General features: G+C 40.6%; 2 protein-coding genes across 2 annotated transcripts; both read right to left on the bottom strand.

The window, feature by feature from the left end:
* Positions 1 to 906: 906 nt before the first annotated feature.
* Positions 907 to 2,570, bottom strand: LOC148869105 (uncharacterized). The gene is made up of 2 exons (XM_088970464.1): positions 1,918 to 2,570; positions 907 to 1,587 (listed from the first exon to the last, which is right to left on the bottom strand). The coding sequence occupies exons 1-2, from the start codon at positions 2,446 to 2,448 to the stop codon at positions 1,045 to 1,047; spliced, it is 1,074 nt and encodes a 357-aa protein (XP_088826590.1). The 5' UTR covers positions 2,449 to 2,570; the 3' UTR covers positions 907 to 1,044.
* A 2,560-nt stretch (positions 2,571 to 5,130) lies between these two features.
* LOC148869104 (transcription factor bHLH68-like) lies at positions 5,131 to 8,776 on the bottom strand. Its single transcript, XM_088970465.1, has 9 exons — positions 8,238 to 8,776; positions 7,607 to 7,922; positions 7,312 to 7,386; positions 6,943 to 7,008; positions 6,655 to 6,720; positions 6,341 to 6,397; positions 6,043 to 6,087; positions 5,728 to 5,772; positions 5,131 to 5,599 (listed from the first exon to the last, which is right to left on the bottom strand). The coding sequence occupies exons 1-9, from the start codon at positions 8,465 to 8,467 to the stop codon at positions 5,465 to 5,467; spliced, it is 1,035 nt and encodes a 344-aa protein (XP_088826591.1). The 5' UTR covers positions 8,468 to 8,776; the 3' UTR covers positions 5,131 to 5,464.
* Positions 8,777 to 19,587: the final 10,811 nt, after the last annotated feature.

Raw genomic sequence — 19,587 nt, 5'->3', positions numbered from 1 at the left:
AATTTAAGAGAAATGGCTAAAAGTGAAGGAGAGTTTTGAACAATAACCATAAATATCATGTGATCACTTTTGGTCCATCAAAACTGATGACAAGTTAGTGGAGGGGTGGGATAAGTAAGTCAACCCCAAACAAATAGTGGTGGTGAGAGGTTTAATAGATAAACCCTAGGGGACGTATTTTCATATGGCCAAAACCGTGGGGGGTGGTATTGAGAATTTTCTAGCCGGTAAAGATAGGACACATTACATAATGTTGACGTCATATTTGGGATTGCCATGTTGTCACGGGGGTAGTCATTGGGACCCCGTGCGGCACTCGAATGCGACGAGTAAGCCTAAGAAACAAGCAACAACACAAGAAAATGCAACAAAGATGGCACACGGATTATAAAAAGGCTACTTGTATTATTAATGGATGGCAAGCATAAACACATAGTTCAGTGTCGAGGGGATCTCATGCTTAACCTTTACATGCTCCTGACTCACTCGACTACCTACCTCCCCTCAAAGAGTACGTTAAGCTTTTAGGGGAGTGACAATAGGAAACATCAAAAGGACGAAAAATCATACTAAGTAATTACAATAATGCCATTGGCGGTCCCCCTTAGAAAATACATGCAAAGCCCACCCATGACACGCATGTTGATACCATGAAGGCACACGGTTGGCACTCTGATGGCTCACTGTAGGTGTTTGATGGCGCGGCGAAGGAGTCACCTATGACATTCTCCCCCACTCAATTCGATCTACGTCCTCGGAGATCGGCTTCGGCTGGTCCCTTAGAGTCACTGTTGCGGAAGGAAGGTTCTTCTACTGCTCCCCGAATCGGTTGTCGTCCAAGGCCGAGGTGTATAATTTGGTGGCATGGTTGAGTTGGATCATTCTGTTGGGGTTTCCTATGGCTAAGTCCTTTCCTAGCAGCCTCAAGGTATGTTAGTGGCTGGTTCAGTTTGGCTAAGGGGTAGGTTTGGGCCAAGTAAGGATCAAAATGGTGTTTTGGATTATTAAGGTGTGGGTTCCCATGCATTTTTCCCCAAGGGTAACTCACAGGGCTACTACGGGAACTAGCCTTAGGGATGATGTGAATGTGGTCCCTAGATGGCTTGGGTGGCACTCGCTCTCCCTGGTGGTTGTGATAGTAGATGTGGGCAAGGTTTGACATGGTCTTGGGTCTTCTTCTGTTGGGCCCACCAACTGCGGGCGCTTGCGGCTTCTGCTGCGAAGTCGACTTTTGCTGATGTGGTTGGTGTTGAAGCTGATGCTGATGTTGAGTTGGGCGTTGGCATTGGCGTTGGCGCTGGAAATGGAACTGTCTTGGGGGAGACTTCTTCCTGGTGATGAATTCCCAACCAGTTCTAATGTCGATGTGAGGTACTTGACAAGGGTTCTTCCTTTTGACGCAGCACTGTCTTCATGGTTGTTGGTTTCTTGGTACAACTGCAAGGCTGAAAGCTGCTTCCCAAGTATCTGCAAGGCTGATGAGACAGGAACCATGCAAGGGGAATGTTCGTCCAGAATAAGCAAACTGTTGATGTGTGGCATAAGTGCTGCTTCCGCCTGCGTGAGAAACTCCACTCCAAGAACAACCTGAAAATCATCCAAGGGAACCACAAATAGATTAATGGGTCATTTCCATGGTCCAACTCGGAGTTCTACTCTAGGGGTCGTGCCCTCTACTGCTTTGGCCCCGGAGTTGACAGCCTTGACCCACCCAGTTTGTTTGGTGGTGGTCAAGCCGAGTCACTTTGCCTTCGCAGGCAAAATGAAGTTGTGGGTGGCCCCAGTGTCCACCAAGGCTTGGGTCGGCCTCCCGCCGAGGGTGATGTCTACATAATTCAGCCCCTTGTGGGCTTTGATGGGCCACTTGGATGTGGCCTCTTTCTTGACCATGGCGTTGATGAGTTGGAGGGCACTTACTCTTGGCACCGCTGTGGGTTTCTCCTCATCGCTTTCTTCACTATCGCTGAGTTTGGCAATGAGGGCAGTTATTTTCTTTCGGGTTGGACAGTCACTCATCCAATGCTTCTCGTTGCAAAGGTAACAAGGCACAGGAGGAGGTCTCCGAGTGGATTGGTGGCCCTGATAGCTTGGGCCTCCTTGTGGCTTCTTCCCATGTTGGTAATTGTAAGGCTTGTCCGCGAGCACTGGCTTCTCCTTTGTAGAGGTTGATTGTTGATCTCCCCCACTCAAACTCATGGTACATGGGCTGGATGGTTTTTGCACATCTTTCTTAGGTGTTCTCAAATCAACAAGCTGTTCAGCTACGGCCATGGCGGTGGCGAGGTCCTCAAACCCGCATAACTGGAGTTCAAGCTCAGCCCATGGCTTGAGACCGTCCATAAAATTGAATAGAAGATCCTTGTCTGACATGTCAGTGATCTCCAGCGTTAAGGCCGAAAACTCCTTGACATAGTCATGTAGTGATTCTTGATGTTTGAGATTCTTCATTCTTCGGCGTGCCAGGTACTCCACATTTTCTAGGTAGAACTGCCGCTTGATTTCACGCTTGAATCCAACCTAGGTGTCGATGGTGCGGGTTCCACGTTCAATGTCTTGGCAACACCTACGCCACCATAACATTACGATATCAGTCAAATACATAGAAACTATACATACCTGAGTTTGGTTGTCAGTGATGCTAGTGGCGGAGAAATATTGCTCCAATTGCCACAAGAAGTTGTCAAGCTCCCTAGCATCCCGAGCACCCGAGTAAGGTGTTGACTCTCAGATCTTGATGTTCATGGAAGCTAGAGTGCAGGGAGTGCTAGGTGCGTTAGCCATTGCCCTCTTTAGGAGAGTCATCTCATCTCTCATCTCATCCAATTGCGCTTGAAATCTATCTAGCAAGCCCTATAGGCTGTTTTGGGAAGGCCCAACTCCCGAATTCTGTATGGTGGTGTGCATGTCTCTGAAGGCGCCATTGAAACTTCCTTCTAGTTCCACCACTGCATTCTCAACCGTCTCTAGGTTGAGGTGGAGTTCATCAACCCGATCTCGGGTTTCTCCCACTATCACCTTGCAACATAGGAGGCGCATGTCCACGGTAGCTAGTTGGTCGATTGATTTGTCGTGCTTGCTAGCTTTAGTTGTACGGCCCTTTGGGGCTTGTGTCTTGGTAGGTTCATCAAGTGGAGCATCATCAGTGTCATGGGCTTAAGGCCGCCCATGTGGTGTGTCATCGGCAATGCCACGATTGCTCTTCATTGTGTTGATGTAGGGACGAAGACAAGGTCCAGAGTGTGTGTAGGAGCTCCTGCTCTGATACCAACTGTCACGGGGGTAGTCGTTGGGACCCCGTGTGGCACTCGAATGCGACGAGTAAGCCTAAGAAACAAGCATCAACACAAGAAAATGCAACAAAGATGACACACAAATTAGAAAAATGCTACTTGTATTGCATTAATGGATGGCAAGCATAAGCACACAGTTCAGTGTTGAGGGGATCTCATGCTTAACCTTTACATGCTCATGACTCACTCGACTACCTACCTCCCCTCAAAAAGTGCATTAAGCTTTTGGGGGAGTGACAATAGAAAACATCAAAAGGACGAAAAATCATACTAAGTAATTATAATAACGCCATTGGCGGTCCCCCTTACAAAATACATGCAAAGCCCACCCATGACACACATATTGACACCATGAAGGCATGCGGTTGGCACTCTGATGGCTCACTGTATGTGCTTGATGGCGTGACGAAGGAGTCACCTGTGACAATGTGTCATGTGGAATAGTACAATGGAAAAATCAATGGGTGGTGTCACTCATTTAAGATGCATAATAATGATTGTGGCAGCAGTGACATGGCAGCAAGAAACATATATAAGGGGAATCGCCTAAGCCACTTGAGGACAATTTCATAAGTACAATAGAAACACCAAAAAACTGAGGGTCACATGTTTGGATGTTTGTTACAGTGGTTGGAGTTGGAGAAATAATGGCTGTTTGGCTTGCTTCCATCTACATAGAAGCTGTGTGCTGTGTTCTTCTATCTCCAAGAAGAAGAAAAAAAAGAAGAAAATGATCATTAGAATTAGGAAAAAAAAATGGTCATCGATGTTCTAAGACTCAAAATTCTTGATTTAGTTGGACTTTCGACAACTCGAATAATCACAAGTTGGACAAGTTAGAGAACAAAATCTCATGAGATAGAAAATATTGCAGAAAAGCACTGAGCCCTACTAATTTTGTTGTTTTTTTTTTTTTTTGTTGATAAGGATAGTTAAATAAAAAAAATACAGCAGGAGGGAGAGTCCATGTATGTCCGCATATAAAGCAGTTTTTTTGAGAGAAAAGAAAAAAAAAGTACGTATATAAAGCACCCAAACTTAAAGCTGCATTTGGATGCGATGTAAATCAAGAACCAATGTAAAATTTACATCGATTTGCTTTTGTATGCATTTGGTAAAAGAGTGTAATTATTATCAACGTAAAACTATACTTCGGTTCAATTCTGTGTGCATTTGGATGGAGTATAGTTTTACGTCAACAATAGATGTAAAACCTCATCACCTTTAAAGTTTTACATCGATAATCGATGTCAAAACTACATTGATTTTATCGATGTAAAACTTTACATTTTTTACGTTGATTTTCAAAATGCAACGGTCATTATATATACGGTTCAGTGTGAAACGTCATTAGTGTATTTTTACAATGATGACGTTTTATACCTCTTCCAAACGCAGCCTAAGTTAGCCATGCAGTTAGCCATGCATTTGGCTTCAAGAAAAAAAGAAAAATCTTTGCCAAAGAATTAATTTCTCATCTGTTGTGATAGCACTTCCTTGCGTTTCCTCATCAGTAAGATGCAAGCACACCAGATATCAAATGAAAACTCCAAGTCCGAGCTAGAGCTATCTGGGTATTGGGAGGGGAAATGAAAGCTCCAAGGTTTCGAATACTTTTGTGAGAATGAAACATGTTACTCCTCATGTTTGGAAGCTGTTAATAATCTAGATAGTACTAATAATATAATTCGGCTCATGGAATTTTTCAATCGAAGCTTATGATCGATCCTAGTAATGAAATTTGATCAGCCACATACATATATTAAGTAGGGAATTGAATTAAAATGTATAAACTCAATCCCCACCATCTGGGTCCATGTTTCAGAAGAAGAAAAAAAAATATCAGTAAAAACAGAAAATTAATATACTCCCCGATGATCAGTTGTTGCAATTAAGACGGCAGCAATACTACTATAATTGCGCACATATACAGAAAATTTAAAGCATTGAACTAGAAGATGAAGAATGAAAATGAACAAACCTTATCTGAGTAATAAGATAACAGCGAGACCCTGGATTAATTATAACAACACTCATTTCTAAATCTAGAATTAATGCATAGCATCATGAGCAATCAGCCTTAAATTGAGCAGATTGACTGCTCATGATGGTATATCATCACCTCACGACGAAGCCCTAATGTGTGCTGGCTGCAGAGACCAAATTAAAACTACCTATCGAAATCCCCCGCCGAGACTCGGAGCCCAGTAATCCGCCCCGTTGTCACTTCCAACATGCAAAGTGCAAGAAATGGGTACGAGGCACAGCCCTCTACTCCTCAGGTCTTTCTTCGGCTCATCCTCAGAATCCTGTAACATTATCATCATCAACACAGAGTTAATATAATTACTATTGATATCACAGTTCAGTTGATGATAGATGGGATTATTGCTTAAGTAAGAGTTACTATGAAGTAATTAATAGCAGGAGTACCTACCTGCTCAGGAGTTCCTCTTCTTTTTATGCAGTTATCATTCAACAACTATACAAAAATAATAGCAAAAAATTAAAATACCATCGATCAGAATCGTCATAGTGTAGCTATATTTTTCACTGTTTATCATTAATCTAAACTCAGAAAACCTTTCTAAAGCTTATAAAGCTGAGTTGGGTGAAAACTTTATTCATTGGATACCCTTTTCTTGTTGAAGAATACAATTCATAAAATTTTAGCTTCTCAAATTCAAGCTTGTATATGTAATTTAATTTGCTTTAATTTTGAGGAGGTAATGATGGACCCAATAAAGCATACCTGACCAGGGTCTTCAGGAAATATGCAATTCCTCTCCCCTTGAACCTAAACAAGAAATTATGCAATACTAATTCAATATATAATTAAGCAATACACAGAATTAATGAAAGCAAATTCATGAAGATAAGCACGAATATAATGGGCGTACGACATATATACCAACGTTTTAATTTTTGAACCACTAGCATATGTGCACGTTCTCAAACACGTGTGTGCATGTTACACGAGAGAGAGAGAGAGAGAGAGAGAGAGAGGAGTGAGAATGCTTTGGAAAACGAAGTATTATACAGTTACTTACAGACTGCTGTTGCCTCATGTTTCCTGATCCAGTACCCAAGTACGGGGAGCTGAGAGCCTGCATTCGAGGGGGAGAAATTGAGGGAATATGTTTAAGAACCTGAGTATACAAACTTCGATAACTAAAAGAAGCCAAAGAGCAGAGAAAAATGAAGCTTTAACTGCATGCCCTCACAGTGATTCATGGTTGTTTGCGCAAATTTAAAGGAGAGAGAGAGAAAGAGAGAGAGAGAGAGAGAGAGAGAGAGAGAGAAAGAGAGAGAGAGAGAGAGAGAGAGAGAGAGAGAGAGAGAGAGAGAGAGAGAGAGAGATCACCTCAATTTGACTCTGAAGGAATCTAATATACCCAATAGCTTCTAACAAGACCGAAGCCGTGTCAGTCTGCAAAAGGGAGAAACAAAAACAACCAAAACCCAAGTCCTCTTCAGGGCCTCTTTAATGGAAAAACGAGAAATCAAAAACAATAAATATAAAGAGAAAGAGAGCTTAGGATTTAAAAAAAAAAAACTTTATGGCTTCACCATAAAAAAACTATCTGTATTATTCTCTATTTCTTACGCATTGTAAACATTATATTGCAAACTGCAGAGTTTGATGCCATACCTTCCCAAATGGAGAAACTAGCTGGTGGAGGGCTGTTATTCTGTCACCTAGTTTCTCCTTCCTCACCTGGTAAAAACAAAAAAGAACAGAAAAAAAATAAATCGATAAAGATGAAGACCACTTGATATCACTTGTCTGCGAAAATTTTCCGGGTTTATGTTGTATTATCCTTAATTTTTCCTCCACTGGATGGACCAGATGAGAAACAGATAAAGAATTACACATGTATGAGAAATGGACAACCAAAAAAAGCCAATCACAGAAACAAACATGCGCACAAGCACAAACAGATAGATAGATAGAGAGAGATAGATAGGTAGAGAGAGAGAGAGAGAGAGAGAGAGATCTACTGAGTTTTGTATCAACTACCTTGAAGGTAGATTGTGCTGGAGGAGGCTGAACCCTAGCCTTCTTCAATGCCCCTCCAGTGGCTGTGCTGTTACACTAAAAAATTTCCAAAAGAAAAAGAAGGGAAGAAGAAAATAAGAACGGATACAGATTAAAGTTCTTCACCTACTAAAGCAAATTAAATCTAAAACAAGACAATTAGGGCGTGGCATGCTGCCTGAAAGCAACGAAAGATGAATGAATTCAAAGCTTATGAGGCTCCAAGTTCAGCCTTAAAATTGAAAGAAGAAAGTTAATCTATACAGATCGTTCTCACCTCAGATGAGTGATCTGGTTGTTGATGCCTTCCATCTGACTTGCTGTTAGAGAAATCCAACATATTGCTGCTGAAACTAGTGACGCTGGATCTTGGAGAGGAAGCAGGCATGACTTGAGACCAAGAAGACCTCGCAGACTGAAATTCTTCATTTCCATGACCATATACGTAACCATTCTCAGAGACCTCTTGTTTAACATCAACAGAAGGAACACTACTTGGCGATTGATAGAGCAATTGGTCTTCCCAATTTTCCAACTTCTTAGCCTGAAAATGACCTAGAGCAGTTCTGTCTTCCTCGCCTACCAAGCCACCCCTGAAAGATAATGATCAAAATGTTCACCTTCTTAACCCATATCAAGAAAAAAATAAGTAGAGATGGATAGAGAGGCAGTAGAGAGGGAGTTGACCATAAGGAAATGGACAAGAAGATCTCTAGATCAACCCATGCAAAAAAAGAAAAACAAAAAAATACAGAAGAATTATTAGATGTAGATATATCATTTCTGGATCAAATTCTAGGTAGTATAGAAGATAAAAGGAGATTATGAAGATGAAGAAAAGAAGATAGATAGAGAGATAAGCATAGATATAGAGTACTAGAGAGAGAGAGAGAGAGAGAGAGGTTTACAGTAGTAGTTGGCTCCATGACTCTGGAAGTTCTTGGTTATCATGCGGCCAAGATGTTAAAGGAAGAGAGGAAGGTGGAGGTAGTGCATACTGAGGAAAGAGAGAGGTGGGAGAAGGAAGGAGAGGTGAGGGTTGTTGAGCGGGTGGGCGCATGGCATTAATGTTCCACCAGTTAGGGCTTCCGGTGATCATTTGTTGCACCGGCGAGCTCTGCAAGACACCTCGATTCATGCCTCAATTTCCTTCCCTCTTCTTTCACTCTTCTCACTTTGTCTTGTTTTCTTGTTTGAGGTCTCAAACTATTCTTGTAGAAGCTTTGAGAGTTCTTGGGGCTTCCTACTTTGTGTGAGGCTGAACAAAGCCTAAGACTTGCTTTGAAGAATTTGATACATGGGTAGAAACTTTGTTTTCTGTTTCTTCTCTGTCCTTTCTTTCTTTATTGATTTTTTCTTCTTTGTTTGTTTCTTTTATGTTTTTCTTTTCTTTCTTGCTTTTTTCTGCTTTTGCTTTATCACAAAGTGGGGCAGAAAAGGTGGTGACAGTGTTTTCAGACCAAAAGGAGTGGTTTTAAGAGCTTAGTTCTTTAATTTGGGTTAATATTAGGTTAGGGTTAGGGTTAGGGTATGATGTTCATAGAGATCTGTGGTCATCCTTTTCTCTTTACTTAATCAATTCAAGAAAGCATTATCTGACTAACCTTTAGCTCCCAAAACTAATAAATTAATGTAAGAAAAAATTTTAAATTATTTTTATAAGAAGAGCATATACAATGCATCTGAGGTCTACCATGGTCCATATAACCTCCTACTACCTATTCATTGCACCCATAATTCCCTTCACTAAAAATTATCAATCCAAATGTCTCAACTGATGGGCCCCCACTTTGGTTGGTACTTAGAGCAAAGTGTACACGGTGGCCCACCACTCGAATGCCATGGTAAAGGATAAAGACAACGTCATTGTCAACCGCATCAATGGCTCACATCTCCCATGTATGGTAGCTAACATAAACCCAAGCCTACCATAACACTGGCTTTGTCTCGGACAAGTTATACATGGACATGGAAGGAACACAGTTTTAACTTTTCGAGTGATGGAAACCCATTTATCTCTACTGTATACAAGAATAACCAGGACCCACCAGTTTCTGGATCCCACGGCAGAGAAATCTCGTAAATCAAGCAAAAGATCACAAACAGCTGAACGATAATTGATTGATCGTAGAACACCGACACGTACCCGATACGTTACAACTAGCCCTACCCCCTACTGAGTGAATACTGTATACAAGCGTGTATCGTGGGGGTAAAATACTAAAAATTAGATCGAGAAATGAGAACCCGAGACGACACGCGTTTCGAGAGAGGTCAAAATCTAGGGTTTATAAACCCTAACCCTAGGTAACGACGGAATGATTACGAGAGGGAATGTTTTATTCCACAAAATTCCATAAGCATTATATTACTAGTTACCATCAGAATACGAATAAAATAACAGTAAGAGGAATAAGGAGATAGTTGATATAGTTTATCATTTAATTTTATACCCCTACATCACTTCACATCTACTACTTTCAAAATACGTCTAATGTTCTACTCGTAATAGTGGACCAATTATGATACCTCCGGGTCGCATATATGATATATGGGGCTGATGTGTCTTGTGGTGATTGGCCAACTGCCCCAGTGTTCAATTCGTTCCACCTGATTTTAGCAAATTTTATTTATTTTGATTTAATAGGCCAAGTAGTGACTCTGTTCCGTACTGCTAAAATCTTTGTCTGGAGGCGGCATGACTTTTTCTTATGGAATACACCCCCCTCTCACGGCTCTCCCTCCCTCCATCCTTTTCAATTTAACATATTTATGTCTAAATCCTTCTTTTTAATTCCTTTTGGCTCTTTATTTTTCTCCATGAAAGCAGTCTCTCTTGTCTTTACCTTCTCTCTCCTATATTCCTTCACTCTTCACTTTTCACTTCTCTCTCTATTATTAAAAAGAAAAAAAAGGATGGGACATCTATTTATCTTGTATCTATACAAGAGTTCATTGGCTCCCCACATGAGCCTCACATGCACACTTTAGAGTGCATTGAAAATATTTTCCATACTTGCCATGAGGAGATATTCTCGATACACAGTTGAGATGTGCTGCGAGAATACATTGTGTGAATCGATGCAAATTCTCTATACAAATAATTTATTAAAGAATCTATGATCTCCTCATAAGGAAAAATAATCAAAACTCTGAACTATATACGTAATTGTGCTTTTTATTCTTTTTTTTTTCTTGAAAGAAGGCCAAGAATGTGATGGGTTTGGTTATAAAACGTGCCATCTTATGTGGGAACAACGCCATCATAAGATGGTGTGTTTTGTCCTCTTGGAATTTTGTGGCATGATATACCCTAATGAAAGGCCTCAATGTTGGTCCCGACTATCCAGGGTCTTGGGAAGGGTAGATTATCGTTTTTGATATATATATATATATATATATATATATATATATATATATATATATATATATATATTTGCGTGGCTGCTTTCAAACTCGAACCTGTGTTCACACACTGGTTTGTATGTGTTTTACTATTACACCAAGCAATAGACCCAGAAATCCTTGTAAATGACCATCTGAATTTCTATAATTTGAACTATACATTGATTGGAATTTATCTTTGAATTAACCACCATTGGATGTGAAGATATCATTTACATGCTATTAGGATTACTCAATTAGCAAAATTTTGAGTAGGGATCAGACATTTTTGAAGGCCGGGATTAAGGATATGTATTAAAATTAATTAAATTGTAGTGCTGATGGTATATAGGTGATTGTTAGACCTGTGCATTTAACTAATTAATTCTTTGAACTTAATTGCCTAATAATTTTCTTAATAAGCATTTCTTCAGAAGTTTAACACTAAAATCTTTGAAATTAAAAGAAATGGCTAGGGCTTGATTGACCATTGTATGTCTTACCTAGCCTTTTTTTTTTCCTTCTTTCTTTTCATTAGTTCTCTACTGAAAACAAAGAGTCTGCTTTATTTTCCTTTTCTTTACTTTTTGCTTGTTTTCTCATTTATTGTCCTCAAAGCTGTAGTGGTGGGGTTGCACGGTTTCCCTTGTTTAGGAACTGTCTTATGTTCTTTGCACCTGATCAAGCAAGAACAAGTTCATCCACCGGGAAATGCGTGACAATTTTATTTGCAAGCAAAAAGATTAGGCCCCAGAGAGTCTTGATATCTCCAATGGGGTAATGATCTCTGTGACAAACTATAATTTGAATTCTGGATGTCTGTACATAAAACTTTCTGCAACCCAGGAAGTTCATTTAGTTCTTTTTCCCCACAATTCAATCGATGCAGGTTCACATATGATCACTCATAATTCATCAAAGAGTATTTCAGTTCATGAAAATGGTGCAATTGACGACATTTTCGGCTTGCACTACAGTACTGTACATATTAGATTGCTCTCTGCATATCAGTTAAGCAAGGCCTTAACTGTGGTTTAGGCTGCATTAACTTGTTCAGGCACAAAAAGTAAACGAAAACATAATCCAGGGGAATCCATGGATTGATATTGCAGACCTACCAATCTTAACTGGAGAGAATTTCTCCGGTCTTTAATGAAACAGGAAGCTTTGAAATTTGGTGTGTCAGCTCCCTGAAAATAGAACATGAACATCAAAGGGTTCAGGGTTGTGCTTTTTTTATCATCCAAGAAATTAATGCCTGATCATTGAATTCCTCATTAGATAATTTAAAGTTCCCTAAATATGCCCTATCCCTTTTCAGGATGGGCCCTCATCTCTCAGCTTAAACCCTAGCTTAGCGCCATAGCCATGAAGGAGGTGCTACAGGCCAGTTTGTCTTCTCAAACAAGACAAGCATATAGAAAATCTTGGGATTATCATGTCTTCTCTCTTTTTCTTCTAGAGCATATAGACTGAAATTTTTCAATGGTTAAAAGCTTGTAGGATTCTAGATACCTAGCTATGGGAATGAGTATGTGACATTGTAAACCCACTAACTAATTAATCATAAAATACTTAATGGTTTCCCTTAAATTCTGGTATGGAGATGTATTTGTTGTAGGCCTAATTACACACCCAAGTGCTAGAGGAATTTGGAAGATGCATTCAGCTGCACTGGCAATTGTCTATAACCTCATTAAAATTTGTTAAAATGCTAGCTAACTTGATCTCATTATTGGCTTGCATTTTACCAATCGATCAAAGAAAATGCACATTAATTATTCTAATTTTCTTTCTCAAGTTCCTTTCCTTACTTGTTTCTCATGTATAAACTGTGATTGAATACTCAAACTAAATATTACCAAAGCTGGGGGTGTAAATTAAACCATGCCTTCTTTAGTGGCTGCCATTAGAGAGGGCTTTTACACATGATGGATTTTGAACTTGATAGCTAAAATTGGCCATTGCACAGCCATCCGCACAGCTTACCATTAAATTAAAGCCTCCTCTATGGTAGCTTCTTCAAAGCAGCTACTTAGTGCCCGTTTGGGAGGGCTTTCAGAATGCCAGAAGCTGTGTTTGGTGAAAATCCGGAAAGTCGATCACTATGTTTCAGACACCAGAAATGCAGCTGAAATAGGAAGATATTCCAGATAACCACTCCGAAATATGGGTGCTCAACTACCCAAACTGGCTCTAACAAGCTAAGATAAGGCTGAGCCCTCTCCCAAAGTGGAAAAAACTAAAGCAGTCAGATTAAATACACCTTGATACCTTTTCTGGACGGTGCTAATTTATTAGCACAAGTTAGCTTCATTTAAACTGAGAACTAGCTAGAGTGAAATTTCACCATCTTGCATGGGGAGCCACTTAAGATCATGATGGATAGCCGATCCTAGCTATAGAGGAAAAGATCTTGATGTGCTTCACTGCTGAAACAAGTCATATAAGAGCAACAGATCTTGGCATATAAAACAATTTCTAATTAACTTGTGGAAAATTTTCTGGTTATTTTTGGCAATGCTTATCAGGGTGCCATCTGATGAGGCATATAGAAGAAAATGACTTGATTCTATAAGGATGATTCTTGTCTTCAAAAGGATTTGCGTGCACACTTGTTGCAGCATCAATTACATCAATTTCTATATTATTCTTGTCCACACAGAATTTTTTTTATGATCACTCATATAAAAATGGTCTATTCCCCCTCTCTTTTCTTGAGATTTAGTGTTTTAAATATGTGAATCTTGTTCTTCTAAGAAGAGGGATAATGTATGCATGATAGTTACAGATTAATTACAGTCTCTATCTATACTAATATAAATATATGAAGGGAACAAATGCTTGGCTTCTAGAGGAAAATGACCCAGTACTGTTCTTGTCATTTTATTATTAAGCCTGTGATGCCTACTAAAGAATAGAGAGAGAGAGAGAGAGAGAGAGGCAGTCTGCACATTTCTAAAATCTCAGATTTGCTAGATACCTCCATAGCACATGCCTCTCTCTGGCAATATATATACATTCATATTACAGTGACCTGAAAGTCTCTAGCTAGCTACCACAGTCAAGAATACAAAGGTACTAATGTCCATCCATCTAATCCAATTCAAAGTATGTAGGCCATCACTGGTGGCAGATGGAAAACCATGCATAGGCCAGTTATCAGTCCCTACCTGTCTGATACAATTGCCTAGCTACTTCATTAATTTGGGTCCATCAACAAAAAGAAAGGATCTTAGGATCATCTGATTGATGTCATTTTTGTCAAAATACCAGTCACAAGTGGGGACTAACCAAGCAAATATATGGCTTGGATGCATGAACATGTGAACATTTTTTTCATTTTTGAATGCTAGTTAGGCCTAGGTTGTTTTGTGGGTCATTTTGGTATAAAAAGAGGAGCATGGTCTGAAAAACATATACCATAGTAATAATTATGAGGTACATTAATTAATAATAGATAGGCTCAAAATTTTGAAAGCATACTTCCAATTAATGGGTATTCCACTAATTTCTTAAAACTAAGGAAACAAGTATGTTAGTTTTAAAGTATTTCTTGAAGTAGATCTGATCAGATCATCAGGACTTCCATATAAATGCTATGATTAAAAATTGTACTATTAAATGAGAATTCTTGGCAAGCAAGCAAATGGCCAAATCTTTGTAGATTTTTGGCATATAACAGTCAATCACTTTCAGTATAAACAATAGAATAAACCCCATTTATCTAGCTAATAGAGACAGATAAATAACTGATCCCAATGTTGGTCATCATGCTTTCCTATTTTTATTATATTATTCTTTTGTCTTTTTTAGATATGATGAAAGGAACCTTCCACTTTTCAGTTTTTCCACCACTAAAATTTATTAAATATTCATTTTTCCAGACAACCATTTTCAATCTGTTTAGTATTCTATTGTTTTAAATATTATTACAACAATAAGGACTATCACTTTCCGCTTGAATACAAAATTCAATTCCTAATCAAATCATATTGTTCTCAAAAGCATGGTTTCGTTGGTAAGTTCTTGGCAAAACATTATTCATGCTCTTCTTCTTCTTCTTGAAATACTGAGTTTAAACTTCCAGCCATTGATCAAAGCCCCTAGATCTGATTAAGAGAACCTACCCTTGTTTGTTTTTTGAATTATATAATGATAAACTAGTTAGAGTAACACATAAGGAACACAGTATTTCTTCTGCTGAAATAACAACCCTTTTGTCTTTCTTGTTCAAATAATTGAAGAAATGCATCCACTGGTCTATTAATATATGGTGCAAATATCATCCAGTGGGGACAATGGGGATCATTCGATCGAGTTGACTCTAGATATAAATTTCAATGTAACAGCTTTATCTATGGTCCTCTAATCACTTTGAAAGTTGAACTAATTAGATTCAGATCTTACTGAAAGGCGGGGTGATATTTCTTTTATTAAGGCTGTGTTTGGTTTGATAGAAAATAGGAGAGGAACAGAAAGTTGAAGGAGTTCCAGGAACTTGTTAACAACTTTCTGTTTCTCTCTTGTTTTCTATCAAACCAAACATGCAAGGATCTTAAGTTTCAGTCTTTTATATATAATAGCAAATGTATGAACTATGAAACAATGTGACTAAATTCAAAACAAAAAGTTCAGTTTTATTATAACAAGGGTCTCTGTGTTCCATTTTCCATGAAATATGGTAATGAGAATTGTCAATCATACGTTTGGAAGATGGAATTTCTTCGATATAACTAATAAGAATCTGGAGAGACAAGGAAAAGCTCTGCACGATCCTCTTTACCCTTTAGCAATCAAATCTGTCAAGACAAAGCTTCTGGGATTTTTCTTAAGCTTTTATATTATTTGTTCCTTTACGTTTCACTTCAACCTGGAAAGATTCTACATGTTGGATCCATCAATAATACCAAAAACCCAAATGTATAGATTTCTTCCTGAATCTAAGTTGGTCTCTACTTAAGAAACTTAATCACCTTTGAACTTTACTTGACCCCAACCCAAAACAAAAGAAAAAGAGAAAAAAGAGGCTGTCTTTTGGTTTATCTCTAAGGCCTGGTTTGTTAGCAATTGGATTTCATTTGCACTACTTCAAAAGTATGTAAGTGCAAATGATTTGAGTGTACATTCTGATATACTTTTGTTTCAGCTTTTACTTTGTTTTGTTTGATTGCAGTATAAACAAAGCAAAATAAAATCTGAATCACAAGTAAAGTAGAACTCAAAGCAAAAGTCAACCAGAACTTGCATTCTACTCATTTGTACTAGTGCATATGAAATTATACTGCAAAAAAAGAATCAAGGAGAAAATGGGGGGAGTTCTCATTGGAGGTCAAATTAGGATTTACGTGAGGAACTCTATTCTTTGGAAATCAACAGGAGAATAAGCTAGGGTTATTGTAACTCCTGTTGATTTTATAGTGAAGTTTTTCACAGTCATTACACAACCACATTGAGTCTGTCTTATCCCTGATGCATTTTTGTGCTTTTATTTGCACCTAGTTTTAACAACATACCAACTAAATTAAATGCTAGGGTTGCTGAGGTTTCCCACGGACCCCAATGGCGTAAATTAGCAAGGAACACATTCTTTTCCTGTGTGCTTGTGTGTATCCAAAGGAACGATCTCACGTGCCATGGCACGTGACTGACAACGAGCTAAACGACTTTATGCTCGTGGGTCGAATCCAAAGCGCTAGAAGACGAAGAACTGAAGCAAGGGTCAGCGACTCACATGTTCCGCACGTGCAAAGTAAGCGTGGGAAAAGAAAAACCTTTAAAAAGAAAAAAAAAAGGGAAAAAATCGGAAATGAGGAGTGATTGACTCAATACAGCGTTTGGCAATGGCAAAGGATGAAAGGAAGTGGTGGGCCCGAGAGTCCGAGACCCGAGTTGGTGTAGGGCCTCCGGTAGAGGTACACAAACAGGACTCTTTCTCTTTGGCTTTTGGATCTGTAAAGGGGACAGAGTTTCGGACTGGAACGGGAGTGGGCCCCACCATCGGCCCACCTCCTCCCTTGGATAAAAGCACTCCTGTCCTTGGACATGGACACTTTAACAACCTCTGGTATTTTTTTTTGTTTTCTTCCGAGAATCAACCCCGGGTCCATGCCCAAATTATTTCTCTTTCTTTTCTCTTCTTTTTATTTTATATTTCAAATAATTTTTTTGCATCACAGTTGCGTCACGCATATCTCAGCACTGGTCTTTTACCTTTTCCACCCTAAAATGAATTTTTGTAACCATGAACTCCCTGAAATTTACGTTATTTGATACTGATACGTACAGTAGTATTTACTCTTTACTTCTTAGGCCCTATTTGCTTTTCGATAATTTACTTACCCAGGTAAATGCAGTTACCTAGGAAACACTTACCCGGGTAACTGTAAGTGATACCCAGGAAAATAAACTTTCCCTGGCCCCTACATAAATCTGAAAAAAGAGCATGGGATTCTTGGTCAATGGGAATCAAAATCCCATTGACCAACTTTCCCCCTTCTCAAAATCCGAAAAAAGAATGCCCCCTTTGTGTCAATTAAAAAAATTCTGAAAACCCTTGCCAAAATTCTGATATACAGTTGGAATTGGAATCGGAATTAGAATGATTTATTCCCATAATCTCTTGGTTCAAATAGGAATTGGAATTAGAATGGTTTATTTCTATAATTTCTTTGGTTTAAAAAAGAATCAGAATGGAAATTAGAATCAATCGGAATGGGATTTCATTCCCTATGGTGGGGGGGAGGGGGAGGGAAGAGGAAAGAGGGAATGGCCATTCCACTGGGAATGAAAATGGGATTCCAATTCCGCCCAACCAAACAGCTGGAATTGGCTCCAAACCTTTATTCCCACAAACCAAATAGGCCCTAGGTCTTGAACATTCTCTTCTATTAAAGATTCAAATAATTGCTGAGGATGAAGAGACAACTGTGCAAACAAAACTAATAGGGGATTGATAAGATACTTCCATTTTTGTTTTATAGGGGGTTTGAAAGAAAATATGAAAAATTCATTGCACCAAATCATCCATGAGTATAGGTTATGATGTGGTGGTTTTCGGCCACGTACCAATGTTTTGTGATGTAAAATTTTTTGGCAAAGTATCTTGTTATTCGACCCAGTGGTGGCGTGCCTTAGTGACGAGCTACTTGGTGGCGAACTCCCTGGGGGAGAACAGCTTGGTGACGAACTGCTTGGTGGCGAACTGCCTTGGTGGTGAACTGCCTGGTGGCGAACTCCCTAGTGGCGAACTGTCTGGTGGCGAACTGCCTTGGTGGCGAACTGCCTGGGGGCGAACTGCTTGGGGGCGAACTGCCTGGTGGCGAACTCCCTGGTGGCGAACTGCTTGGGGGCGAACTGCCTTGGTGGCGAACTGCCTGGGGGTGAATTGCCTTGGTGGCGAACTACCTTGGTGGCGAACTGCCTGGGGACGAACTGCCTGGTGGCAAGCTCCCTAGTGGCGAACTGCCTGGTGAACTCCCTACTAGGCGGTCGATGCCCTGGTGGAAAACTGCCTGGGGGCGAACTGCCTAGGTGGCGAACTGCCTTGGTGGCGAACTGCCTGGGGGCGAACTGCCTAGTGGCGAACTCCCTGGTGGCGAACTGCCTGGTGGTGAACTGCCTTGGTGGTGAACTGCCTTGGTGGCGAACTGCCTGGGGGCGAACTGCCTGGTGGGGAGCTCCCTGGTGGCGAACTGCCTGGTGCGGCGCAATCCAATTGCCCTCAGCATGAGGTGGTCTTCTTTCCTTTGTAGGCTGCGGGAGATGAGGGACATGCGAGAACTTCATCTTTTCCTCCTCTTTGTAGGTGGCGAGAGCTGAGAGACCTACGAGAACTCCATCTTTTCCTCCTCTTTGTAGGTGGCGGGAGCTAAGGGACCTCCAAGAACTTCATCTTTTCCTCCTCCTTGCAGGTGGTGGGAGCTGAGGGACCTCCGAGAACTCCATCTTTTCCTCCTCCTTGTAGGTGGCGGGAGCTGAGGGACCTCCAAGAACTCCATCTCTTCCTCCTCCTTGTAGGTGGCGGGAGCTGAGGGACTTCCGAGAACTCCATCTTTTCCTCCTCTTCGTAGGCGGCGGGAGCTGAAGGACCTGCAAGAACTGAATCAGAGGTCCCGGGGGTATTTTCCTGGTGGGGGCTCTCCAATGCTTAAGTTAGCAATCTTATTGTAGAGAGCTTTGAAGATAATATGAGAGAGCTAGAGAGCAGGGTTACTTCCCTTTCTTTTTCATCCCCCTCCCCTTTGGGGGGTGAGGTCTTTATATACCGGATTCCTCTCGGGTTAGGTGGGTGAAAAGCCTCCCAACGATAAGACTCGTCGCATCCTGCCAGAACCGGGGTACGGTGGTGAACTCCTCAAGGTCGTCAGGCTGGGGCTTGTGTCAGGCGGCCAGGTCGGCGCCTGGGCCGGGTTGTCAGAGGGGTGCCTGCGTCAGTCGGCGGGTCAGTGTCTAGGCCAGGTTCGTCGGTGGGCGCCTTGGCCGGATCATGCGCGCAGGCCGCGCGCACAGGTCACGCGGGCGCGCATCAGGCCACACACAGGTCGCGCCAGGCCGGCCAGACTGGTGCCCGGGTGGGTCACCAACATCATAAGTTTGTTGGCTGGGTGTTTTCCTAGTTGTCACGAGGTGCCACGTGTCACAATTTCACTGGAGGGCCAAATTTGGCCTCATCAGGTTATGACCATGGTTTAGGTCCAAATAAATTACAATCAAATTTAGGAATAACATGGACACAAAATAACATGGACACCAAATCATCGATATGTTATGACCATGGTGTCAATGGACCGGCCGTACAATCCAAAATCAATTTGGATGGATTGGACGGAGCAAAAAGACATAATGGATTGAACCAATCTGATCCAAAACATT

Source organism: Nelumbo lutea, chromosome 2 (genome assembly GCF_056320005.1).
Source record: "Nelumbo lutea isolate HS-2025 chromosome 2, American lotus-T2T, whole genome shotgun sequence".
NCBI classification, from domain to species: domain Eukaryota; kingdom Viridiplantae; phylum Streptophyta; class Magnoliopsida; order Proteales; family Nelumbonaceae; genus Nelumbo; species Nelumbo lutea.
This window is presented reverse-complemented; position numbering and strand designations above follow the sequence as displayed.